The following is a 24,706-nucleotide window of genomic DNA, read 5'->3' on the forward strand; positions in this document are numbered from 1 at the left end:
TTTAAGTATAATTACGTCAATGGTTCGAATCGATGAAGATACTAAAGAAAAGCCTCAAGATTGTTATTTATATTTTTCGGTAATCGTATTATGAACTAAATAAAAGAGCGCAAGGTATCGATTTTACAAAAACTGGCGGCTGAATCCAGTGCACCTTAAATAAAAACGTCCTTTTGACCTTACTTAAAACAAAAACGTTACTTTTGACCCTAACATATCCGATCCATATCGTATCTAGACGTTATATTTGACATAGGTATTTTAAATTCGAATCTTACCGTAAATCTAAACAAAAGTTTCTACAAACACCTAATCACCCCCTCCTTGTTACACCAGCAGTGGCAGCAGGGTTCCCTTGAACGTGACGTGACAGGCATGGTGACAAATGATAAAGAGCCGACCATCTTAGCCCTACTGGTCACATTTGGTAAACCCCTCTCCCCTAGGTGACGTCACATGTTTGACAATTTTGTTTACAGCGAAATCGGCAATTCAAATCAGGTATTATTTTAATATTTTTTGCTATTAGAAATTCCATAACTCGAAACCGATTAGGAATAAAAATTACATGAATAAAAACAATCACCATTGTAAAATGCATAGTTATTTAACTGTAACACCGAAAAAAAATCAAATCAATTTTCGGTTGAACATGACATTAAAGTGATGGCAGAAAATCCAACTCTTCTTTCTTGACTATTAGTTTGTTGCTAAGAGAAAACGAGACGGAGGCAGTGCGCTTAAATCAACTAATATAAAGAAGTCAACATTTGCACCCCTAATTTAAGTTTACGAAATCAACGTTAACGTTGCGTTTCGTTGAAGCTGAAACCGTCAACGAAAATCTGGCGTTGCCAATTTTCAAGCGACACTGCTAGATGCACTAAAGCACCCGGTTGTTTTATGCGATAAACGCAGCGTTGAACGCATGCGTCAACGGAATGTAGGAAAAATGACAATGCGCTTACCGCTGCATCTACCTCAAGGCAGTGTACTGGGGCCGACGTTATTCTTGATTTACATAAATGATCTGACCAACCTGCTTGTAAAAGATGGACAAGTGTTTTCATATGCAGATGACACGGTTGTAGTGTTTAACGGGAAGACTTGGGATAGAGTCTACAATAGCGCCGAAATTGGTTTAAGCAAAATAAGTAATTGGCTAAAATGTAATCTTTTAACGCTAAACACATCTAAAACAACTTATACCTGTTTTACAAAAACCATAATTACTCAGCCATCTGATAATCACACTCTAAAAATACATACGTGTGATCTTATTAACACCAACGATTGTAATTGCACGCAAATAGAAAAAGTTAGCTCTACTAAATACCTTGGCATTCTAATTGACCAACGCCTTTCATGGTACTCACATATTGAATACGTAAATAATAGGATTAGGAAACTTAACTGGATTTTTAAAACTCTTCGACATGTAGCTTCAAAGCCATTACTTAATCAACTTTATACTGCTCTAGCCCAATCTGTAATGTGCTACTGTATTACAGTTTGGGGTGGGGCAGCCAAAACGAAATTTCTCGAAGTAGAGAGAGGACAGAGAAGTTTAATTAAGTTAATGTATTTTAAACCTTATAGATATCCAACTGAAGAGCTTTACAAATTTTCCGAACTACTTTCAATTAGAAAACTATTTGTCTTGCAATCAATTTTAAAATTACATAAGTCCTTACCATATCCAATCCAAACCAATCTCATAAGTATAGGAAGACGTAAGCAAAATGTTGCACCGATACCCCCGACTAAGTCACGATTTGCCAAGATTCAGTATAGTAGAGTCTCAGCTCATCTGTATAATAAAATTAATAATAAAATTGATATCTATCGTTTGCACTTATTTAAATGTAAAAAAGTTGTGACAGAATGGTTAAAATTACAAAGCTATGATGAAGTGGAGACTCTCATATTATAATATACACAACAAATAGAGAATAGACCAACTAGCATATACATACATAACATATACACACACATACACGCACACGCACACACACACGCACGCACACGCACACACACGCACACGCACACGCACACACACACACACACACACAGTTTAGGAAATTTGTATCACATTAGATTACAATTTACTCAAAGTTAAATGTATTAGTAAAATTCAATGTATTGATATTATAAATATCAAGATTGTTATATTTGTTCTTTTTACTCAGCAAAACTGCTTGTTTGTTTATATTATTTGTTAATTCAATTCTACACGTGTTGTTATGGAAGAGCGGGGTCTTCTGTCACAGGTATTTTATACTTACTAGAAGACTCCAACCTTTACAATTGAACCCTGTATCATTAACAAATAAAACATTTTCATTTTCATTTTCAACATTTTTCATCTACCGCGTATAACAATGTATGATCATTATATTATCTGGTGTAAAACGGGTGTGCGGAAAACGCATCGCGCTTAAGGCTGCGTTTATCGCATAAAACAACCGTGAGCTTAAGTTTACACCGGACCAGGGGTCGCCACATTTTCCCGTAGTTGTAGTCCAAGCTTTTTAACTATTTTTAAACGTCTTGAAAAAAGGAGGAGGTTATCAATTCAATCGTTTTTTATGTTTGTTACCTCAGAACTCCGTCATTTATGAACCGATTTGGGAATTTATTTTTTTGTTTCGGGTTAAAGTTTCGGGTGTCAAAGCCCAGTTCTGATGATGGAAACCAGGGAAATCCTCAAATCTTATAGGCATTCATAAACCAATTTTAGTATTTTCACCAACGAACCAAGTATTTTCATCCAAAACATTGCCATTTGATGAAGTTGAACTGCTGATGATGACCAGAACGAAACTCTTTAACAACGCATATTTCACTTTTGGCGACGTGACCTCTTTGTTATGTTTGTTAAGCAAGTAAGCTCTTAAGGAACATCTGTGTTAAGGTCTATATAGTTCTGATGATGGGTTCCATGAGGTCCAACTCCTCAAATCTTGATGGCCTCAGATCCAGACATTGAAACTAGAAACGTACCCAAAGCGCACAAATGTTTAGTGGCATAACTGTTTGGCCAGATAGGAACGAGTCTTGCGCATCACTCGTAAGAATAATTTAAAATGTAAAAATAAAAATAATCTTAAAAAAAAAGTAAAACCGATATCGAAAAGGATAAAATAAAATATCATCCCGTTTTATATGCGCTAGCAACTGATTCGTTCGAAGTCTGTGCAAATCCAAATGATTACAATACTGGTTCTTTATTTCTTATCAAATTACACCAGGGTTGGAATTCGGTTTGACGGCGTGTTGACGTTTTTAATATTTGGCTTGGCACTGACTTAAAAAGTATCAGTTGCTAGCGCATATAAAACGGAGTCATATTTTTTTATCATTTATGAAGTCTGAATTACTTTATTTTTAAGATTATTGTTTATTAAGGTAGCATTGTCGTGTTTAAATGTCAACACGAGTCGATTTTATTTAAATTTGAATATTAATTCCATATCCATACTCTTTATATGAATTCTATTGCAATTTTTTACATCTACCGTACTAAAGATAAGTGCAATAACTAATTTTGAACGCTCTAATTCTATAAGATCTCGATGATAACAAGACAACTAATTGAATGATATTTGGGTACAAATAAGTTATTGCAGTGCACTTATTCTGAATGCGGCATACAAATATACTTAGGGCACTTTATAAGTTTTTACCTAGGTACTTTACAAGTTTTTAATAGCAGATTAGCATTAATTAACATTTGATGTGACGTGAAGAAATGGCGTGAAACAATATGTTAGAAAAACCCGACATAAGGGCCATGTTCCGCATAATTGAAGTTAAATAAGCAAGTGAGTTGCCGCCTCGGCTCGACCAAATTAATACACGACTCCCGTTCGTCAAAGCAAAAGAGAGCAAGGATGGCGTTTACTGCCCAATCATTATAATGATCGGTTATCGATTTGTATGGCGTGCCTCTCTAAAGGACCAAAATTTGTGCGCCCGATTACCTGCCCGCGGCGGCTCCGTAATCTATGCCTACCGTCGTCACGATATCATCGACTTATCTCGTTCCCTCTTATAATTTAGGAAAATTCATATAATAACATCTGATAACAATCTAATTATTATAATGTCCTCTTTAACATATCCCGTTGGAAGCGAAATTGGAGCGGCCGGTTTTCGAGCCGGGATAATGCCTTTGCTAATGCAATGGAAATTATGAGATCATCTTTATGCCTTTAACTGTGCTTTTAAAATAAACACATTACTACGCCTTTACTGTCCGCTGGTCGGTTTTATGATGGCGCATTTCGACTCTGAAACGGGCTTTATATTCAAATGCGGATACCAAATTACAGGTAGCTAATGTTTTTCAATTACGATCTCCAAGTTTTTATGCACGTTTGCGAGTATTTTTTTACTCACACTATTAAATTGGCAATTACTCTGGCACTGATAATGCCTATCTAATAAGAATCAGAATTCCGGGATTTCTTGATTGTTTCAAAATGCGATTTTAAAATAAGAAAGAATAAAAATAGCTCGCAATATAAAATTGATGGTTTGATTTAGACTGAAATGTAGCTGTCTATAGATCGGACTATGACAGTGGACGGGGAGTTAGGCAAGGGGACGGCGGCCGTTGTCCGAAACTCATCAAATATTGATAGCGGACTGAAAGCGTACAGACTGTACCTGTGATGTAGCGAGCCTTCCAATTCGAAAGATTTACCTACTAGACGAATACCAAATGAGACCACGCCCTCGGCACTGGCTGTGCAAAGAAAACAGCTCGTAGCTTCGGCTTCGGCAAGTGATACTTTACTATCCCTATAGTTATTGAGCTATGAACGTTCTACAATGTTGATGGATTCCATTAAATTTTAAAGGACGTTATGGAGAATTGATATTGATATACTGTGTCAACCTGTTCTTGCAATTTATTGTTGTAGGTAGAATAAAAATTAAATTTGGTACGTTTCTAAGCATTATGATAATAAATATTCGATTCTAAAATGAAAAAACATTCATTTATACCTACAAAAGTTTTCGTATTGTATCGGATAACTTATTTGACAAATTTAACCGTTATCGGTATGTACCTGCGCATTCTATTTTTATAATCCAAAGCATTCATTTTATTGTCGCTTAACTGTCCCGAATAAATGTAAGAAGACATATTATATTGTATGAAAATTTGCATATTCCGACCGTAAATTTCGAGTGGATGCCAGTAAAGAGTCATAGTTGCCAGAGGTGATGATACTGCGATACTTATTTTTAAACGTTGCCTTACAAAAGTAAATTTAGCTTGTTAATGTATATAAAACTTCAAGAAACTTACCCAACAGTCTAATACATACATAAAATCAAGCGTATTCACCAGAGGGGTCGGCAGAGACCACGGATTTCCACTTTCTACGATCCTGACATACTCGTACCTCTTTCGCTTCCTTCACTTTCATAACATTCCTCATACACGCTCGCCGGTTTAGGGTGCTCTTGACCTGGCCTTTCTTCAGGATTTCCTCGATTTTATCAGAGAAAGTCCGCCGCGGTCAACCCCTTCTAGCTCCCTCTTCTACTTCTCTCTTATACACTCTCTTTATTAGCCTTCTTTCACTCATTCTTTCCACGTGTACATCTCAATTTTTGACACTACATCTTCGTTCAGTCCACACTTTTCCCTTTTCACACTGTTCCTAATCTTGTAATCTCACACCACACACACTTCTCAACGCTCTCATTTCCACTACATTCACTTGGTTCTGATGCCTCTTCTGCTATACTCAACTTAGGGTGTTGGTGTCTACACTTATGTATGGTAGCGATACCATACATAAGTGTAGGCACCAACACCCTTCTATGAACAGCCAACCTTGCTTTTTGCATGCTCATAAAAGCATTAAGTGCCCCATTCACACGATGTCCAGCATTCACTCTCCTTTCAATGTCTTTATTATGCTTACTGTCCCTAGTGAACAAGGTTCCCAGATACACAAACTCTTTTACTTGTTCCACTCTTCCTGGACCAATCAAAATATCACAGTTTGTCCCTTCACATTATCACCCTTTTCAAATACCATTACTTTTGCCTTGCTTACATATATTTTCATTCCTTTCCTTTCAAAAGATCCATACATTCTAGTTATCATCTCCTGCAACTCTTCACCCGATGACGCATATCAAGCAATATTAGGTCATCAGCAAGCATTAGCAATATTAGGTCATCAGTCAAATAAATATACTTAATCAATAATTAATCAGGCGGGCCGTATGCTTGTTTGCCACCGTCGTGGTATAAAAAGTTACAGTCAGTACACGAATAGGTTTCACGAGAAGCTACCATGTTTTTCTCAATAGTTACCTTTTCTTTTTTTTCGAAATACGTCTACCGATCCAAACTTATGAGCACGTTATCACCGAGCAAACAAAATCTGCCCTTTCCTGTCCACATGACAAAGTGCTTCGCCTTGCGTTGATTAAAGCCCCCAAAACTCTGCAGGGACAAAAGCTGACACTCACTTTTCCAACAGAAATATCTTCACCAACCCCATTTCAAACTATCCTCCCGCATAAAACATTATTAATCCTCACGAAGAGCCCCTCTCTTTGCTGAACACTCTTCATTTGACAGATTGGTCTGAATTACTAAAGCTTTTTTTTAATTTAAGGGCAATAGAAATCGCAGGATTCGTTACGAAGTGTTTGCACTGTCATCTAACTGGGATAGCTTTACGTCCAAGTAGTTTTTATTAGAAGTTTTGTTGACCTAGGCGGCGGAGCGAGCGCCCCTTGGTACACATTGATATAATATCGCTTATATTTGATTTGATCAACCCTCAGCACTGTTGGTTACAGATGCTTTGTTATTGTTATAGATTTCCTCTCAGTTTGATTGCCCTTTAATAGATATTATTGCGCAGTGGTGCTTGCGATCAGTTGCTATTCGATAAAATGTATAGTTTTCATTATAAAATATGTTTGTAAGCTAGACATCGCGTGTCATAATCTACGTTATCTGACGTTTAATCGCTTAACGCAGTTGAGTGTAAAGAACATTTTCTCACATAGCTTAAGACAGCATTAATGTGAATGCCTGGTAAAAAGTTAAAACAACATTTTTTGCTTTCCTATAGTTAACCTAAGTACCATCGTACTGTATCACATGTCATTAGCGTACCAAACATGTATAAGTGCATATACAGGTACTGATAGCGTTGTAATGGTTCCGACAAAGCTTTTCAATAGCTAGACGTACCTCGGCAAATTGACAGTGTCACACAGATAGCGGGGGTTTCAAACAAAGACAATCATGTATTAATAATAATGTTGGAACGCGATATCTAGCCCACGATAGGCGGACAGAATCTGATTTCACACTACATGAAACATACATTTTCCGTGGTGTTTCGGTGGTCGTGATAAAGGTCGGTTTCGATTGGTAGTGCGATACCTAAACACTAACAAGGCTGCTCCTAGTTGGCCCTCGCTCGGTTCTGACTCGTCCAGGGGGGTGGGGAGCGGCAGATATGCCGATTAGACTTGTATAGTTGTAAATATCAGTGTCGCGGCTATAATGACACATAGTGAACACGTTATCGTTGGATATAACTAATTACAGGAACGCACGCGATGCGATAGCGATGTTTACACAAACGGGGCCGGGTCTTTGTAATCGTAGCCTCGCGTCGAATGATGCGCGTCGCTGCGCAAGCTCGGGTTACCCGCTTTGACAAACTTACATGTGCTGGGTGGTAATTGGCTGGTTTAAGGGTCGACTCCAGAAGAAGACACCAGCAAATAAAACTATGCTAAAGTCATGATGACGTACTTACATACCTATATGTCAAACTTGAGCAAACTTAGTAATTATGATTGGTATAATTTTTTAAACGTTTGCGGTTAGGCGACATAGTTGTTATCTCGGCAAAAAACACAGATTTGCTCAAAATAGCTCACACTAGTACTGAGGTACTGACACCATAGAAACAGGTTACTTACAGGTCTCCAATATCTGTGCCATACTTTACATAAAAACATATACATAGTTAATCAACATAAAACTATAATGACGATAATAGCAATTAGATCTAAGGTCTGTAAAAATATAACAATAAGCACAAAATCTGAAGTATAAAATCTAAAAAAAAAACATTGCTTAGAACGCCAAATACACCATAATAAAATACCTTCAAGAAAAGAGCGTACTCCCATCTTAAAGGCCGGCAACGCACTTGCAACCCCTCTGGTGTTGCAGGTGTCCATGGGCGGCGGTAATCGCTTACCATCAGGTGATCCGTCTGCTCGTTTGCCTCCTGTACCATAAAAAAATGAATAATAGTGCACTGTAAATTTGGTAAAAAGACGTCCAGAACCTAACCTATTCAGATATTGACCTCCTCAACTAAGATATTGACGCTTTCTGTACAAAACAAAATGCCCTTTAAAGTCTTCTCGCTCTGTTTAAAGAAAACAAGCTGGAGGCCCTCATGTTAGTGGTTGAAGTGGGGTCCAATGTGTGCATAGTATCTTATGCTATTATTTCTGAGTCAAGCTCGCTCTATTGACCAAAATCTGTTGACGTTCTCTAGAGCTCTCGGCCTTTAATCTTTTGCCGACCGAGATTTGTATTTAAACGGGGTAAGTGTGTGTTTTGTATGCTGGGACATCAGTTAATATAATTAGGTACTTTCCTTACCTACCTATTTATAGCTTATGTGACGTGGTGACATTTATAGTCGCCTCGCCTACGACTGAATTCCCACAATACATAATTATGGGCCATACAAAGTACAAACAAGTAGTTTATTGGTAATTAATTAAGTAGTTATTTACCTAGAAAAAGGCACATACCCTACAAACATACGTAGTCGATACGATCAACGTGATTTCCTGAATTATAGGATGTGCCTTTTCAGGAAAAGCATCGATTAGCAAAAGATGATACTGGCGTATCGATACAAATTCAAAGTCACCCGGACAGTCAACTGACAATCGGGTCTAGGCAATTAAATGTTGAGACTTTCAACCCATAACAAAAAAAAAACTCAATCTTGCACTCCAGATAAATGAAAGTATTACTGGAAAATGTAACTTTGTCCTATTAATTTAATGGGGCACGTTTCTCTACCAGGAAACGATCTACTCGTAGAACATCCTACCTCATGCAGTATTTCAGTGTTTTCTGCTCATAAAATAACATTATTTCAGTCACCAGCGCGCCTCTAAACATGAGGTGACAATCGCACGTGGGCGTCAATAACACTTTGAACCGAAATATTTACCACTGCCGCAAAATATTCTTCTAAATAATGTACCTATACCACAATTTACATTTATATAAAATACTTATTAATTATAATACAAAACATTCTAGCTACCTAGTCTTTAACCAAAGCTCGTTATATGCACTAGGAGTACGAACTTGTATAGGTACATATAAGTATCATTTCCATATTTATCAGAGAAAATTGCTATGGCGATATCAAACTATGAAATAAAAAATCAACTAGGTGCGTGTCGGATTACGCATAATAACTAGAAGGTTTCCTCCTTCCATAGAGTTTGATAGAATATGAAAACAAAACCGCATTCTTTGATATAAGTTTAAAGTAACTAATTAAAATGACAGATGACAAAATTATAAGGATTAGAATTTTACCTTTTTGTTTAAGAAACTCATACTTAAGGAGCAACCATCGGTTTCCAGATTTTTTTTTGGAAATAAAGTAAGAGTAAATTATGTTTGATTCCAGTTGCTCGTGGGCAGCAGCGGGGCGGGCGCGGGCGGTGCGGCCACGTCGCCGGACGGGGGCTCCAACTCGGCGCCTCCGCTGTCGCCCGGCGGCTCCGCCGTGGCCGGCGGCGCGCTCTCACCGGGCGCCGGTAGCCACGCCAGCACCCCCGCGGCCTCCTGTTGCGATACGCCGCGACCCATCATCACCGACCCTGTCTCCGGCCAGACCGTCTGCTCCTGCCAGTACGACGGCGCCCGCCTCGCGCTCTCCTCCTACCCACGGCTCTCCAGCGCCGCCGTCGGCGTATACGGCACGCCGTACCCCTCCACCGACCAGAACCCCTACCCTAGCATCGGCGTCGACAGCTCCGCATTCTACTCCCCATTGGTATGTAGCCATCTCAATATTAAGATCTTGAATTAATTTCAGTCACCTTAATAAGGCAAATCTAAACCTTTAATAAACCCCATATCAAGTTTGCCTCGGCGCGCAGTTGGATCTAGACGCAGCGTTAACATCGAATGTTATTCCCTGCCTATACTGTGCAAATTGTTACGAATAGGTCGTTTGCAGTTTGTCCGCATAGGAGGCCGGGTTTATCGCTCTCGGTACAACGTGTTTGGCTTTTCTGGCGAGCGAGAGGAGAGCACCAGAACCGGTCCGGACGCGCCCGGCCAGAAAACCACCGACACCTCGCAGCTCGCGTCGCCGCCCTGTCACGACACATTAATATTTAAAACTCAACGGAACCCAAAAAACAAATCGCCATTATTATACCAATTACGTTTATCTCAGTTAGGTTTTATATGACGTCTCAACTTAATGCTCAAAATGTCAAATGACTCGCTCGGTTCTCTCCCTTTCATTTGAAGATTTTGAATGTCAATAAATTATATTCCAAACACGCTTTATTATGAAGAATGTTACGAAGCGAATCCAATTTGTGGTTGCGCGAAGAATGGCTTGCGCTACTGTTCAGTTTAACACCTTGTTTGGTGCAAGGGGGACAAATGGGCGGTCGTCGCATGCGGCGGGCATAATCCCTATAAGGGTCTATAGCCGCCCGAGGAATCGATTGTGCACTTGGAAATCGGAACTCGAAATATTTTTTAATCACTTAGAAACTGGTTGCAGATTTCACCGGGATCAATTCAAAGCGTTTTATCCGATCGGCATTAGGTGGGGCGAGACATAGGTGAAATCTGTTAAACCTTTAAAATCCTATTGAACAAAAAACATGATCCAATTTTTGTCAAGTGCTAAAAGGAAGCTTTGTGGCATGTAATCTGGCAGTGTAGCGTTCATAACGGAAGTTTTCACCGACCATGACGCTTGGCTCCATTTAAGATTTTAGTTCACTTCTTTGTTTAGTGTTTTTCGTCTCGGTTTACATATTGCGATGATGTAGCTTTAAGATTTTTGCAGATCGCGGCGTAGATACGATGTTATCACCCGAAATTATTCCAGAACTTGTACTTAAATGTAAAATAAAGAGTTCATTCAACTCGGTAATTATAATATCATCTGACAACTCGTGTCGGTAATTGTGGATGCATCCCAAATCGCGCTTCTGATCTCTATCTGTCATTGTATTTAACGAGCCCGTAGCTACCTACGAGTTTACTGTGACCCTGCATGCATGTTTAATAACAGGTGTTTAAATGTATGTACTGTCATTGTGTGCTCTGTGCTCATACCTAACTCACGACAAGCCGAGCCTGTTCCGTGCAAGCGACAATTTAGCGAACAATGACGATGCTCTACCACAAATACGACGGTGCCTGTTTGTGGCTGTGTATGTCTAACTAGACGCTTCAGCTAACATAGTCTGTAGGATCTTCGGGATAGGGTTTAGTTTCTATTGGATGTATATGCGATCGCGTGGAAAAAATATGCAACTGCCATTTTTGTACGCTCGCGACTCCGGTGGCGCCGTCTGTGCGACCCGTTAACAATACACCCAGCGCCATCTTTTATCTATTGTGCGCTTTTGATAATCAATAAAAGCGGGTTGTTTGTGCGGTGGCATTTAATCTGAGGTTTCAATGTTGCTGACTGCGCGACACAGTGAAATTAACACGTTTTCCACTCTAGTTTTAATAAACGACATCATATGCTTTTACTGTGCAAAAACTCGGTGATATTTCCCGTAATAATAATAAAGGCTTTAACGCTTTTTTATTAAAACATTCCCTTGTAGGTACAGCCTCGGTTAAAATGTAATATTTCTTCTTCGGTTGAGACAATCAAGTTTTATGATACGACCAATAATGCTGCTCGGGTCGGCGCTCGCTGTTATCCGCCGGGCGAATAATATTTGTTCGAGTGCGATTCTATTAAATGATCAAATGATATGATAGGACTAGGCGCGAACGCTCAAACATGAACCTATATAAAGATCTTTACAAGGCATCTCAATTTTATAACATCAATCGATATAAATAAAACGAACGAAATGAAATATAAAGCACTTATACTTACCTATAATTGTGTATGTAAATCTGCCCCTAATTAACGTGTCATACGGACTAAACAGTAGTATAATCTCGATTTAATAAAGTTCTGGCAAATTGTTAGGAAGCTTAATATCTTTCGTCGGCATGTGCCCGCTTTATTGCGAACGGAAATCTTGAAGCACCCCATCCCCATATTGCGTTATGACCGCCTGATAGACATATGACGGCGACATTCCAAATTAACTGCTACTCGTGAAAGCGCATCTGCCCTTTATGTTTATATCTCTTTTTTTTTTCTTTTAAGGCTCATCTCGATTGAGTGCCTATGCTGAGAACATGTACTAGGTATGTAACTACAAAAATACTTAGGACCTATCTATATGTAATAAGTACTAAATATTAACTAGGTACTAATCAAATTTATTTGAAGGAAGGGATTTTAAAGGAGAACTAGCTGATTAGAATACTACATAGTATTAGGTTAGGTATACTTACCTATTGGTTGGATAAAATGGTATGAATAGTCGGAATCGTTATACACAGGAATCCCAGATGTTCGTAGAAAGTAAAGCCACATATATCTTACCCGACACATGGTTGAAGTGCAATGTTGAAAACTCAACTAGTTATTCTCGGATGCTGCGACTACAACACGAGCAAAATCACACGAGTATGATCATTGCAAGATGAAGTGTGGCGTGAAAATATTCGTCTCGCGTGAGGCATTAGTTTCAATTCAACCATTTTGCGAAACAAACCGTCCAACGTTATTAAACATGCAAAACGTCAAGGTCTCGCCCGCGGAGGTATCATCAAAGCATTAGAATTATACTTTCCTTTTGATACATTTGAATAAACGAAAACGTTTACCCGGACGTGCTTTTAACACAGATCTTAACTAAAGTAAACAGATACGGTCCTCATCTAAAGGACAATTGAAAAAAAAGTTTCACGGCCGTTTCATTAGACATCGCGATTAAATTAAAAGTTAGATAAGCGGGGAAAAAACGAGCAACGGCCCAGGCCGACTGTAAAAACGTAACAAAATGCCAATTTAAATAAGTCACTAATCTTAAGTCAAAGAGAATAAGTTTAGAAAAAGGAGAGCAGAAATTCAATAAAGAAGGGCGATGGAGCGAGACGGGATGTGCGCGGGCGACGGGCTGGACCGAGAAGGAAAAAATAAACAAATCTGAAGAGGAATCAGGCGAATTGAGAATAGCCATTAAGGTGTTAATGAGGGTCTTATTAAGCCGTCTACTCCCCGTGGGTGGTCGGCTTGTTGCCCGCTTTGTTCATTAATCACCGCGCATTAACTCCGACCTAATTACCCGCCGTACGATATACACTTACTACTATTGTCACTTTTCGACTACTGTTTTAAGTTGCTATAAAGTCACCGTTACCGCCCCACAGCGATAGTTTACGGCCTAATGCGCCTTGGGAGTCATTTCAATTGATACGATGCAGACGTGAATTTGGATATTTTAAAACATTTTTTATTCATGCGTGCTGCTTTAGAACCTATTGTTTTGAACAGTAAGAGTTTTTTATTTATTTATTTATATCACAACAAATCACAGTTATACATACTGACTGGTTATATACCTATTGTAGAAAAAATATAATTAGCTTAACTAAAAAAAACATTCATTTGTCGCACTTTATAAACGTAATATTAACTTGTCGATGTTCTTTAAACACCAATTAATAACAAATTATGTTCATAATTACTGTCACTAATGACTTAATATTTTTTATCCTGCCTAACGAAGGTAAAGTCTACGGCTGTAGACGCAATCAATAGGTTGCAGACAATTGGAGTACCTAACTGCCTATACAAATACCTTGTATCCGGATCGACGAGGCGACGGATGACCAACTCGGCTGTGTGCAAAATACTCGTATTGGGGAGTAGTCACTAGTTATTTATTACATCGATATTTATTACATTATACAATAGTATATTTCAATGCAAGTGTGCAAAGTGTGTCATTATTTACGAGTCCGAGAGAGGTTTTTTAATATTTGCGAAAAAATCACATTATAACAAATATTGGTTACGAGAGTATTACACTTACAGACTAAAATTTTCACTTGAACTTGAATGGTATTTTTAATTCAGCACTATACACACATTATGTTCAGCGATGACTTATTACATTGCAATAATTTATCACAGCAACTCATTTCATACAAAAACACTCTCGCAGTTGAAATTTAATTTGAATTACAACCAAATTTTAATTGAAAATACTGGTGGCCGCCAATCTTACTTTTTAATTTTTTCTGTTTTCGACAGCCAACGTGGCAATGATAGTTTTATTCATACAGCCATTTTTTAGTGAAATATCGTATTATGTGACATTTAACTTGTACAATAACAAATAAATATTTCATTTATATCGTGTAATCATATTTTTGGCCGTAATAAACGTGTACTTGCGAAATAAAAAATACATCAAGTTTTTGGACATCCAAACTCTTTGGTCTGGTCGTATGGATTACGGTCAGATATAAATTTAAAAAAGTTGGAAAAGTAAAAAGCACTAGTTCGCAAAAACCAACTTTACGATCGCTAAACAGCTACGTAAAGTAACACTTTTTGAGCAACTGTATTAAAATAGTACATTACGTTACAAGTGCGAAAAATAGGAAATTCGAAACGAGTGGCGATAAATTAAAACACGACCGAAGGGAGTGTTTTAAATCGACACGAGTTGCGAATTACCTATTCGCACATGTATCGTACAACGTTTTACAGTACATATGGCCATTTAAATGTTCGACACAGTAACATAATATGCTAGTTTTCGCACTAGTGCTATAAAGTAGCACCATATGTACTGTAAAATATATTCCTTGTTATACAATTGTTGACCAGAATGTAAATGGTGATAACGCGTTTTCACTAGTTTTCACTAACTATTCAAGATTAGTTTCTGTTAATACTAGTTTTGACTAGGGAAAACGCGTTTCACGGTATTAACTCAACGCAAAAAAAAAGAGAGACGACACACCGCAGCGAGAAGAAGCGGCAGCCGACGAGCACCAGAACCGTCTTTATGTGTAGGGTAACCAGGCCTAAAGCGGGTAGGTCGCCTAAAGCGGTTAGGCCGCATAAAGCGGGTAGGCCGCCTAAAGCTGGGGTAGGCGCCTATACATCGTTGTATCTAACAGTATTTTGAATTTATGCATGCGCCATAAGAGACCGACCCCTAACGAGTTTCAGTTAGGTCCCAGCAATCCGCGCTATGGAGAGGACGCCTGGCGGTATGTCGTTCAGGTGTTTTTGTTAAAATAAATCAAGGTAGGTAAGTTGTCTGTTTAGTCAGATATCTTAGCAGATTACTAATTTACAGTTTTACTGTATGATTAGAACTAGTGTTGCACACTCTTTGCAGCATCAGGCTTATTTTTTTTATATGCCTATTATAATTCAAAATTGACTTAAAAAAGAAATTGACATTTTGATTACTTCAGGTTACATATTTATACTGATTGGTTGTGTCGTTGATGTGATTTTCTGTTTATTGTACATATTATTAAAATATTATCGAAGGTATATTTCTCCCTGTTATTAATTACAGTCCACCATTCCATTCCATCTTTTTTAGCTAAATATAACATTTAAACGAGATCGAATGTATTCACGTCTCCGATTCTATTTCAAAGTTATATGTTGTCAAACGTAATAAGTTTTAGGCAAAGTGGGTAGCCACCCGCTTACTGTAACTACATGTAATCTAGCAACAATTAGTCAAAATCTTTACTGTGGCAATACAAATATTCACCCTCTGAAAATAATAAACTTCTCTCAAAAAATTACACACGCTAATATCGAAAAATTATTAGATTAACTCAAAAAGCACACAATAATTACAAAATAAATGCGTCTAACAATAAGGCGCGAACTACATGGCAAATTATAAACAACTGTAAAATGAATGTACCAAAAAAAAAAGTATTACAATAATTAAGCAAGACAGCCAAATTATTACTAATCCTTCAGAAATAGTTAATACGCTCAATGATTATTTTACAAACAGGCCTATTATATCTTCACAAAATGGACAAGTACGAACAGAAATTGATTCTAATCCCCAATCCATGTTTATGACTCCATCATCAGCACAGGAAATTAGATTAATCATACGGTCATTGAAAAACACAAAGAGCGTTGGTTACGAAAACATTGATACAAACATCATAAAATATGTTAGTGATATTCTAGACAACCATTTAAGCTACATCATAAACTTATCCATCAGTACTGGCATTTATCTGGATAGCCTAAAAAATACTATAATTAAACTATTATATAATAAAGCGAGAAAGATAATCCACAAAATTACAGACCAATAGCCCTTATCCCGGTATTTGCAAAAATATTTGAAAAAATAATATATCAAAAATTATACGATTTCTTTGAAATATTATATATTCTATGCAAGGAACAGAAAGGATTTAGAAAGAATATCACCATAAACATGGCAATATACGACCTAATAAAAATTGTAATTGAAAATGTAGATAAGCGAATACCTGTCTGTGCAGTGTTTACAGATATGACCAAAGCGTTTGATTATGTTGATCACAAACTATTACTATACAAATTAAATAGGTATGGAATAAGAAGTAATGTTTGAAATCTCATATAATCTTATCTCAAAAATCGCCTACAATATACGCCGGTATATATAGAGTCTGCAAAAAGAAAATTTGAAAAAATATATGGTTCTAAAGAATTAAATAAATGCAATACGGTGTCCCTCAAGGCAGCGTACTTGGCCCACTCCTTCTCTTAGTGTACATAAACGACTTCCCGAGTAATGTTCATCATCAATGATCATGTTTGCTGATGATAGTACCTCGATTGTTAATTTTAATGAAAATATTAAGTATGAACACGATATAAACTCAGTTTTAAATGAAATGATAACATGGCTCAATAACACTAATTTAATTATAAATTTTAACAAAACCCAGATCATGCACTTTCACCAACGGAAAACGGTACTTAATATGAATATTAAATATGATGACAAGACAATTAGAGAGAGTGGCTGTAACAAAATTTTTAGGACTTTTGTAAAAAAATAAACAAATCCGCATTTGCATTACAAAAACTTGCTAAGGTAGTAGATAATAATGCACTAATAACCGCATATCATGGTCTTGTAGCCTCTATATTAAGATATGCTGTTATTTTTTGGGGGAAACTCAGTCCATAGTGATGCTGTTTTCAAGGGCCAAAAAAGATGCATCCGTGCCATATGTGGAATAAACATGAGGGAAAGCTGTTTTCCATTCTTTAGATCGTTAAAAATTTTAACATTTCCAGCACTATATATGATTTAGCAATTTTTTATAAAATTTACTACACAACTATTCGAATTCATATCTCAACAACGCAAGCTTCCCGTACGTGTACAATATCTTAACAACATCTGCAATAGTCAACACAACACAGTTTTCTTGGGTAAGAGTATACTGGATATGGCTCCTAAAATTGTCAACAGTATCCCAAATTATAAAGTGCCTGCAACCTGACCAGTTCAAAATACAACTAAAATAATACTTAATAAACAAATGCTATTACTCAGTAAGTATTTTTATTTTGAAGAAACATGAAAGAATTATAACTTGTCCATTTTACTAGTTTAACTGCACTGCTAGCAATATAAGTACTTAATCATTATATTTTATATTTGTGTAATGTTGATATTTTATTCTATTCTAAATGTTTTAATGCTGTAATATAACTGATAGTCCATGTTTAGGTAATTGATTTGTAATAATTTTATTAATAACATATGTGACCATTATTTTTAAGTTTTAATATTTGTACGCAACAGGCAAAACACAGAGCTTAATTTATTACTTTATATATAAGACCTTACCTGTGTTCAACAAATAAAATTTACTTTACTTTACGACTGTTGTTGATAACATAACTAGGTAAAATACAATAAAGTAATTCAAAATTGCTAAACATTTGCGTCGAAATCTCACAGAAATCAAAATTCCAAAAGGTCGTAGTTTGGGACATTCAATAACGTTAAATTTGATTTCATTTGGTAGTGATTATTTATATTTAGTGATTATATATTTAGTTTAATAGTAAGTTATATTAGTTTAATTTTAAAAATAACTACTTTTCCCAACCACTTCCCGTTTTACCCAAAGCACCGACCCGCTTTAGGCCCAAGCCTGGGCAAAGCGGGATATAGCAAACCCTTTTGTGTGAAAAAAAAAAAAACAATGTTCTAAGTTGAAGTTCGACAAAATTCCTAACTACTAGTGAATAAACAGCATATTCACTACTTCAATACAATTAATTCGTAGATTTTTTAACGGTTGTTAATTAGCTTACCCACGTTGGGCCCGCTTACCCTAATTGGCAGATTGACATAGAACACAATAGGTTCGTTCGACACGCGTTGGTCACACAGGGGTAGTATTTACATCTTCCTCTTCGCCAGGGACACCTGTTAAGAGTCAGGTATTCCGTCTCGCGAAATATTTAATACTGTTACCAATAAATTATAGCGTTCGGCTCATGTAATTGGTAGTGACCCTGCCTACGAAGCTGGAGGTCCTGGGTTACTGAATTTGAATCCCGGTAAGGTCATTTATTTGTGTGTTTGGCACTCTGGTACCCACAACACAAGCCTTTTTGAGCTTACTGTGGGACTAGGCTGATTTGGGTAAGATTGTACCGGATTATATTTAAAAAGTCTTAGACATTTTGGCCCATTACCCTTGTAGTACCCTTGAATCATTATATAAATATTATTAAATATTATATACTTACCTTTTACTATAACCTTATAGGGCATTTAAAGTATAGGTATCCTATTAACAATATTTCGCTGGTCTCATCATGTACCACGATATATTGGCATATGATTATCATCTAGGAGTCGACCGTTGTACCTAAATACATACAAAAAAGTAGAAATTTGACCCTCACAAAAATCAGAAACCAACGATTACGCCAAGTCTGGTTTACATCAAAATAAGAATTCGCGATATTTTTGTTGCAAGCTTAAGCATAAATATTTAGTTTTTTATCGCCTTATTACATCATTGGAATACTTATAACGGAAATACGAACTTATGTTAAGGTGACCCCATGCTGCTTGAAGAATGACTCCATAAAAAGTGTTCTAATCAGCTATAAACATCTACTTTTAAGCCTATTGAAACATGAATACGCAAAAGCCATTTCGCTTAACGGAAATTGCTGTGCACGATTGCATATTATCGTTAAAGTGCTTTTGGACAGTTCGTAAAATGTCCGATTTGTGAGTGAGCGAGTGGCGTGTGGTAATACTGGGAACATATGTAGATGCACCATTTTACCTACTCTATTGCCGATCAATTAGTCAAGGCAACTTCACTGGCTGACTAATGCTCTTGTTATATTTTATTTTTTTCCTAATTAGCTTAGGATGGGAAAGCGGAGAACTCTGCTCACAAATAACGTGATCGATTGATATCTAGCTACTTTGTTAATAAGGTTGAAAGTTACATGGAAATGTAAATGTCGCAACAGTTGCACATGTGTGCGTCTGCCGGCCATGATGTCGCGGTACTCAAATATATATGTTAGTATTTATCGATATTCTATAAATGGATAAGGTATCTTTAGATTGCGCGGCGTCATAGATAAGAGAGTGTTTATGATACTAATATCATAATGGATGTAGTCGTACTAATAAAGAACTAAATGCCGCTTCTAAAATATTATCACATATTTAGTTTTAAGAGTACAAAATGGTGATATGGTTATAATTAGGAGTATATTTACTTATTGTTATTCGACTCAGTTTTCATCATACTACTTATTAATCACGACTTTGTCGGCTATGAACTTGCTAACTTTGAACTCGCTAATTTAATATTGTTGATTCAGTTTAAAAGCTACCTGTGTGTCCATCGAACTTCAACCGAAGTCATTAATTAGCTGGTCTTGTGCAATTGAGGAACTAAGATGTACCTACAGCCTTTTACCTTAAGGCAAGGCTAAACTCTATTTTCAATTGCCAACATATTTCGGTTCGAGCCCACGGCATTATGTTACTAAGTTATGATACACGAAAGATACTGATATTAAATGTATAACTCATGGACTTACATATGTAATTTTTTGTAATCTCGGCGTATCTCACGCGGTAGAGGTATATCATGTATGAGGCAATGGTGATGCCGATGAAAATGGGTGGGCTTATCGGTAGGTCTATCGGCGATTTGACACAAATTCGTTATACTTAGATTATGTGACAAGCGATAAAATGTTGTAAGGCACCGCCTTGCCGTGATTGACACCCGCTTGTTGACACAACGATATGACGTAGGTGGGGTACTTCTGTGCCGCGCTTATCTACCGGCCGGCATTGTGGCGATACCGTCTAAGTGCTGGATGAACGACTTAGCGCTAGAAATACACTGCGTGTTTGCAAATCGATACGCTGCAGCTCTATCGGTGACAATGACGTTTTATAAACAGTCGCGGTCCAACCCTCGTCTCACCTCGAAAGCGTTAATTGCTCCGCAAATATACTCATCTTCGCACTAAGCGTTTACTTGCCGACTTTAATGACTGGGCAAACAGCGGCCGTGCGGTCAGCCGCCGGCTCGCTGCTAATAAATCTCTGGCTTTTCCCCGATTTCCCGGCGTCCCGCCGCGGCGCTGGCCCCTCGTCCGCCGGCACTCTTATAAATTACCTACACGCTTCTACTATAAATCAAACAATACCCTAGCTAAATGTATTTACTATTGTTTGAATACACTTCCAACACTATCATGGGCAGTATCTTGACCGCGGTGATGCGATAATTCACTCGATCATTTGCGGGGTCATAGGTTCGGTGGCGTTAGTCAGCGGTCTCGGGGGCCGGAGGAAATGTGTTAGTTATGACCCTTTGTCTGCGGCGGAAGTGGAGGATATTGTGACCGGTCCCGAGCGAAGGCATTCGCGATCAATCTTGAGAGAAAAGATCTGGACGCGTCTCGGAGGAAGTGTGCTAATGCGTGGTTAGTGCAGTCGGCGGCTGGCCGTACTCCATCCGAACCGATTTGTCTTTTATAAATACTAAATAGATAGATAATTTATAAAAAAAAACATGTTTTATTCTATTTCATTGAACACTTTTGTTAAAGGAAACTTTATAATTGTAATCGATTATTTATACAATTATATATTATGCTTTTTTAATTACTTGTTATTATTATTTGGTTCAAGCTTTGTAATACGTGGCTTTCAAAATGTCACGTCACTAAATTGATGATATGATACTTCAATTCGTGTGCATGGTGTTCTTAAGCTTTATAATCTCTCTTTTTTAATAGCTTCTTTTTAGTCCTTTCCCAAAAAAATGATATAACCCGTTGTTATAGCCTGTCCGATTTTTAAGAAAAAGTTCGCCATACATTTCCTATGTCGAACTTAATCTTAGAAAAACGGACAGACTATACAAGCGATTGAGTTCGAGTAAGCGTGGACAGTAGAGCCAAACATATGTAATTCCAAATTATTAAAAAATTAACTTAGGGCCGGTAGTGCCTGTAAACTGTAGTTATATTTGCTATAACTAGTAATAGTCCAATATTTAAATTACTTTGACTAAATCCTAAATGCCGGCCCGATTCGAACCTTAAGATATGTCAGTGTAAAAGTGACATTTCTTCAAACAAAAACGTCACTTTTGACAAGTTAGAATCATTACCTAGAATTTTGCAAAGACAGTTATAAACACGGTGAGAGACTGGCAGCAAATTTGTTGTATTTGTTTATGATATTATGATACGTTAATAAAGTTCACCTGGAATATGGGATAGACTAGAGCTGCATTGCATATAGTACTGTTCAAAATTGAAAACAATGTCCTTAATATTAATATCTGATGAGCATCGGTCGTCGTATAAACACGACTTGTGACCATTTAACAGCATAAAGGTGCTTATTCAGTTCGTTATCTGACCGGAAGTGAAAAAAACGTGATGCTAAGTGTAATTTTGTCCGCCCGACTCGCCCGACGAGCTAAGCATTAGTTGAATAAAAAATCAGATGAATAAAAAACATGGTACCGATGAAACATGAGATAGTTTTAACTAGATATATTGTTTTTATTTTAATTTATTTTTTATGTGACAACATGTGAACAGTAAGGTTGACTTGTATTTAACACGAAACGAGTAGATTAGGTAGATAGGTAGGTAATTGGCATTTAGTAGAGAGTACTAGAATGAAAACTAAATGAGCAAATTCTTGAACTGCTCAATCTATTTAATAGAGATTGTATTAGGTTTTGTGATGAAATTACAGAATTGTGCTAAAACTTACAAATACTCGTATCATTTCATGTTACCGTGTAGAACAACTTCGTGCTATTTATGTTTTACCTCCATAAATACATAAAACGTGAATTGTACGCCAATCCTTTGTAATCAGACTAATGAACCGAAAGGTTAATTAAAGTTTTACAACACCATTATAATGCCTGCCACTACTATAACGGACACAACATAGGCCGAATCAGCGGTCAAACGGTGATAGGTAAATTAGTGGCAAACTTCACATGAAGTTTACTATTACTTTGGGCTAAGACAATAAAACAAAAAAAACTAAATTTCTAGTTCAAGTGGTCGATTTGTACCCATTGAATTCAAAATTTATAAGTATTTAATACTTATAAGTTTAGAAATCTTTAATTGACAACTTTTGATGGTGATTTTTAAACATAAATTAAAAATAAATTAAAACTGAACACGAAGAATAGCCGACAGTTCACAGCTTCATATATCCATAGTTCCTTCAACACAATGATCCAACCAATTAGATAAAGCCAATCTCTAAAATGAAGTAACGAGTTAATTATGTTATCTAAGACGATTACCGCGCTCCCATGTTGAGTTTGAGATTAACTTACTTAATGACAAATTTTCAAAAGGTTCTCAATAAAGCGGTCTACGTTTTTTACACTTAACAAAACATCGTTTCAGGGACATACGTGTTACAAGGACATACAAGTTAGTTACGTGACGTTAGTATTTTGTACGTGTCCACACCTCAGGAACAATGATTAGTGCTTATCATAAAATTAAATACCCTAATAACCCTATAAATATTCAAACCCTTCCCGGGTTTGAATTTGGGTTCATAGGTAAGGTCAGTATTGACGAAGTACGGTCAGTATTACGTGTAATTGTTTTAAAATAATTAAGTTTAATTTTATTTTTATAATTTACACTGACAAATAACGGAACATATCAATCTACTTTACAAATAAAAGATAAATTTTGAAAGCTGCATCGCTGTAAAGAGGCTTATTTCTAAACCCATCAGGTTTTTTGCCGACATGTCACGTAGAAAAAAAGGGCAAACTTACCGTGAAACGACAAAGTTAACGCCGTTTATAATATTATGACACCGTTTCTTAATCGCACGACCACCGGGGTTTGGGCTCCAGTTTAGGGAATAAATGATACGTCAACAGCAACAATAGATGAATGAAGACGTTCTCGCATCTATCTAGTACTGTCAAAACGGTGCGGGAGTGGTGCTCGGGCCCGCTCGGCGTGCTCGCCCGCGAATGCTCGTGCGATTGCTCCGCAGTTGGTAAGTTGCGAGTTTTTTGCGGGTTATTGTAGATTCGGACAGATGTCACGGGCAGGGAGGCCTCGACAAAAGCGCTCCGGGGGCGCTTTGTCCTCCCTCCCCCCACCAACACCTCTCCATTTCAGTATCAAAATAATACATATAAATTATTCACTTTATTTATTAGAATGTTCATTGTAGAATAGTTATTGCTCTAAATGGTTTTTAATGTCCCTATTTTATAAGTAATTTATACGTCAAGCTTCACAGCTGCATTTTACCCTCGGCTATTAGCGGGGCATCAGATAAATGCGTTATACGACCACCCCGGAAACTCTTATGGGCTGTATTCAATTTGACTTATTAATTCGTATTCAGATGGATTCAATTTGGCCGCGTAAAGTTTTTGATGGATTCATTAACATAGCTTGCGAGTAGTCGCTTAGTTTGACGTCTCGGAGTGAGACACAGTTGCGGTCGCGGCGCGGCCGCGGCTCGGGTGAGCCGCACCGAATCAATCACAGAGGCTCAATAATTGATCTCCCCTAATTACGTTTCCCCCGCGCGGCTCATTAAAGACAGTCTGTTGTTTGTTCTCCTAATTAAAGTAGAGGTTTATCGGCCGGCCTCTAATTGATATCATTGCTGTTTACGATCATTGAGTTACGAGCCCGATCGATCCAATGCGGCACTTAAACGTGACCGCACACTGCCTCGGCGCGCGACTTGTTTAATCCCGCTTTATTGTTTATTTATTAATGGGAAGTCATTTACGACATGCTAATTCGCGTTTGAATTAAACTTCTAAAATAATCAACATTGTCTGGGCGCTTAGTGAAAAAATAAATAGGAGATAAATGACTATGGTGACACAAAAGGCTTTCTTTCTTTTAATTAATTGGCTATGTAAAAGCGTCTATGATGTGTA

The 24,706-nt window shown here is 37.3% G+C and overlaps 1 protein-coding gene across 3 annotated transcripts in view; it reads left to right on the forward strand.

The window, feature by feature from the left end:
* LOC133530946 (homeobox protein araucan-like) overlaps window positions 1–24,706 on the forward strand; it is a 124,943-nt gene that overhangs the window by 75,409 nt on the left and 24,828 nt on the right. For all 3 annotated transcript variants that reach the window (XM_061869173.1, XM_061869033.1, XM_061869100.1), the window contains exon 2: window positions 9,735–10,103. In XM_061869173.1, coding sequence (XP_061725157.1) covers window positions 9,735–10,103 — 369 coding nt within the window. The remainder of the gene's footprint in view (window positions 1–9,734; window positions 10,104–24,706) is intronic.

Source organism: Cydia pomonella, chromosome 1 (assembly GCF_033807575.1).
Source record: "Cydia pomonella isolate Wapato2018A chromosome 1, ilCydPomo1, whole genome shotgun sequence".
NCBI classification, from domain to species: Eukaryota; Metazoa; Arthropoda; class Insecta; order Lepidoptera; family Tortricidae; genus Cydia; species Cydia pomonella.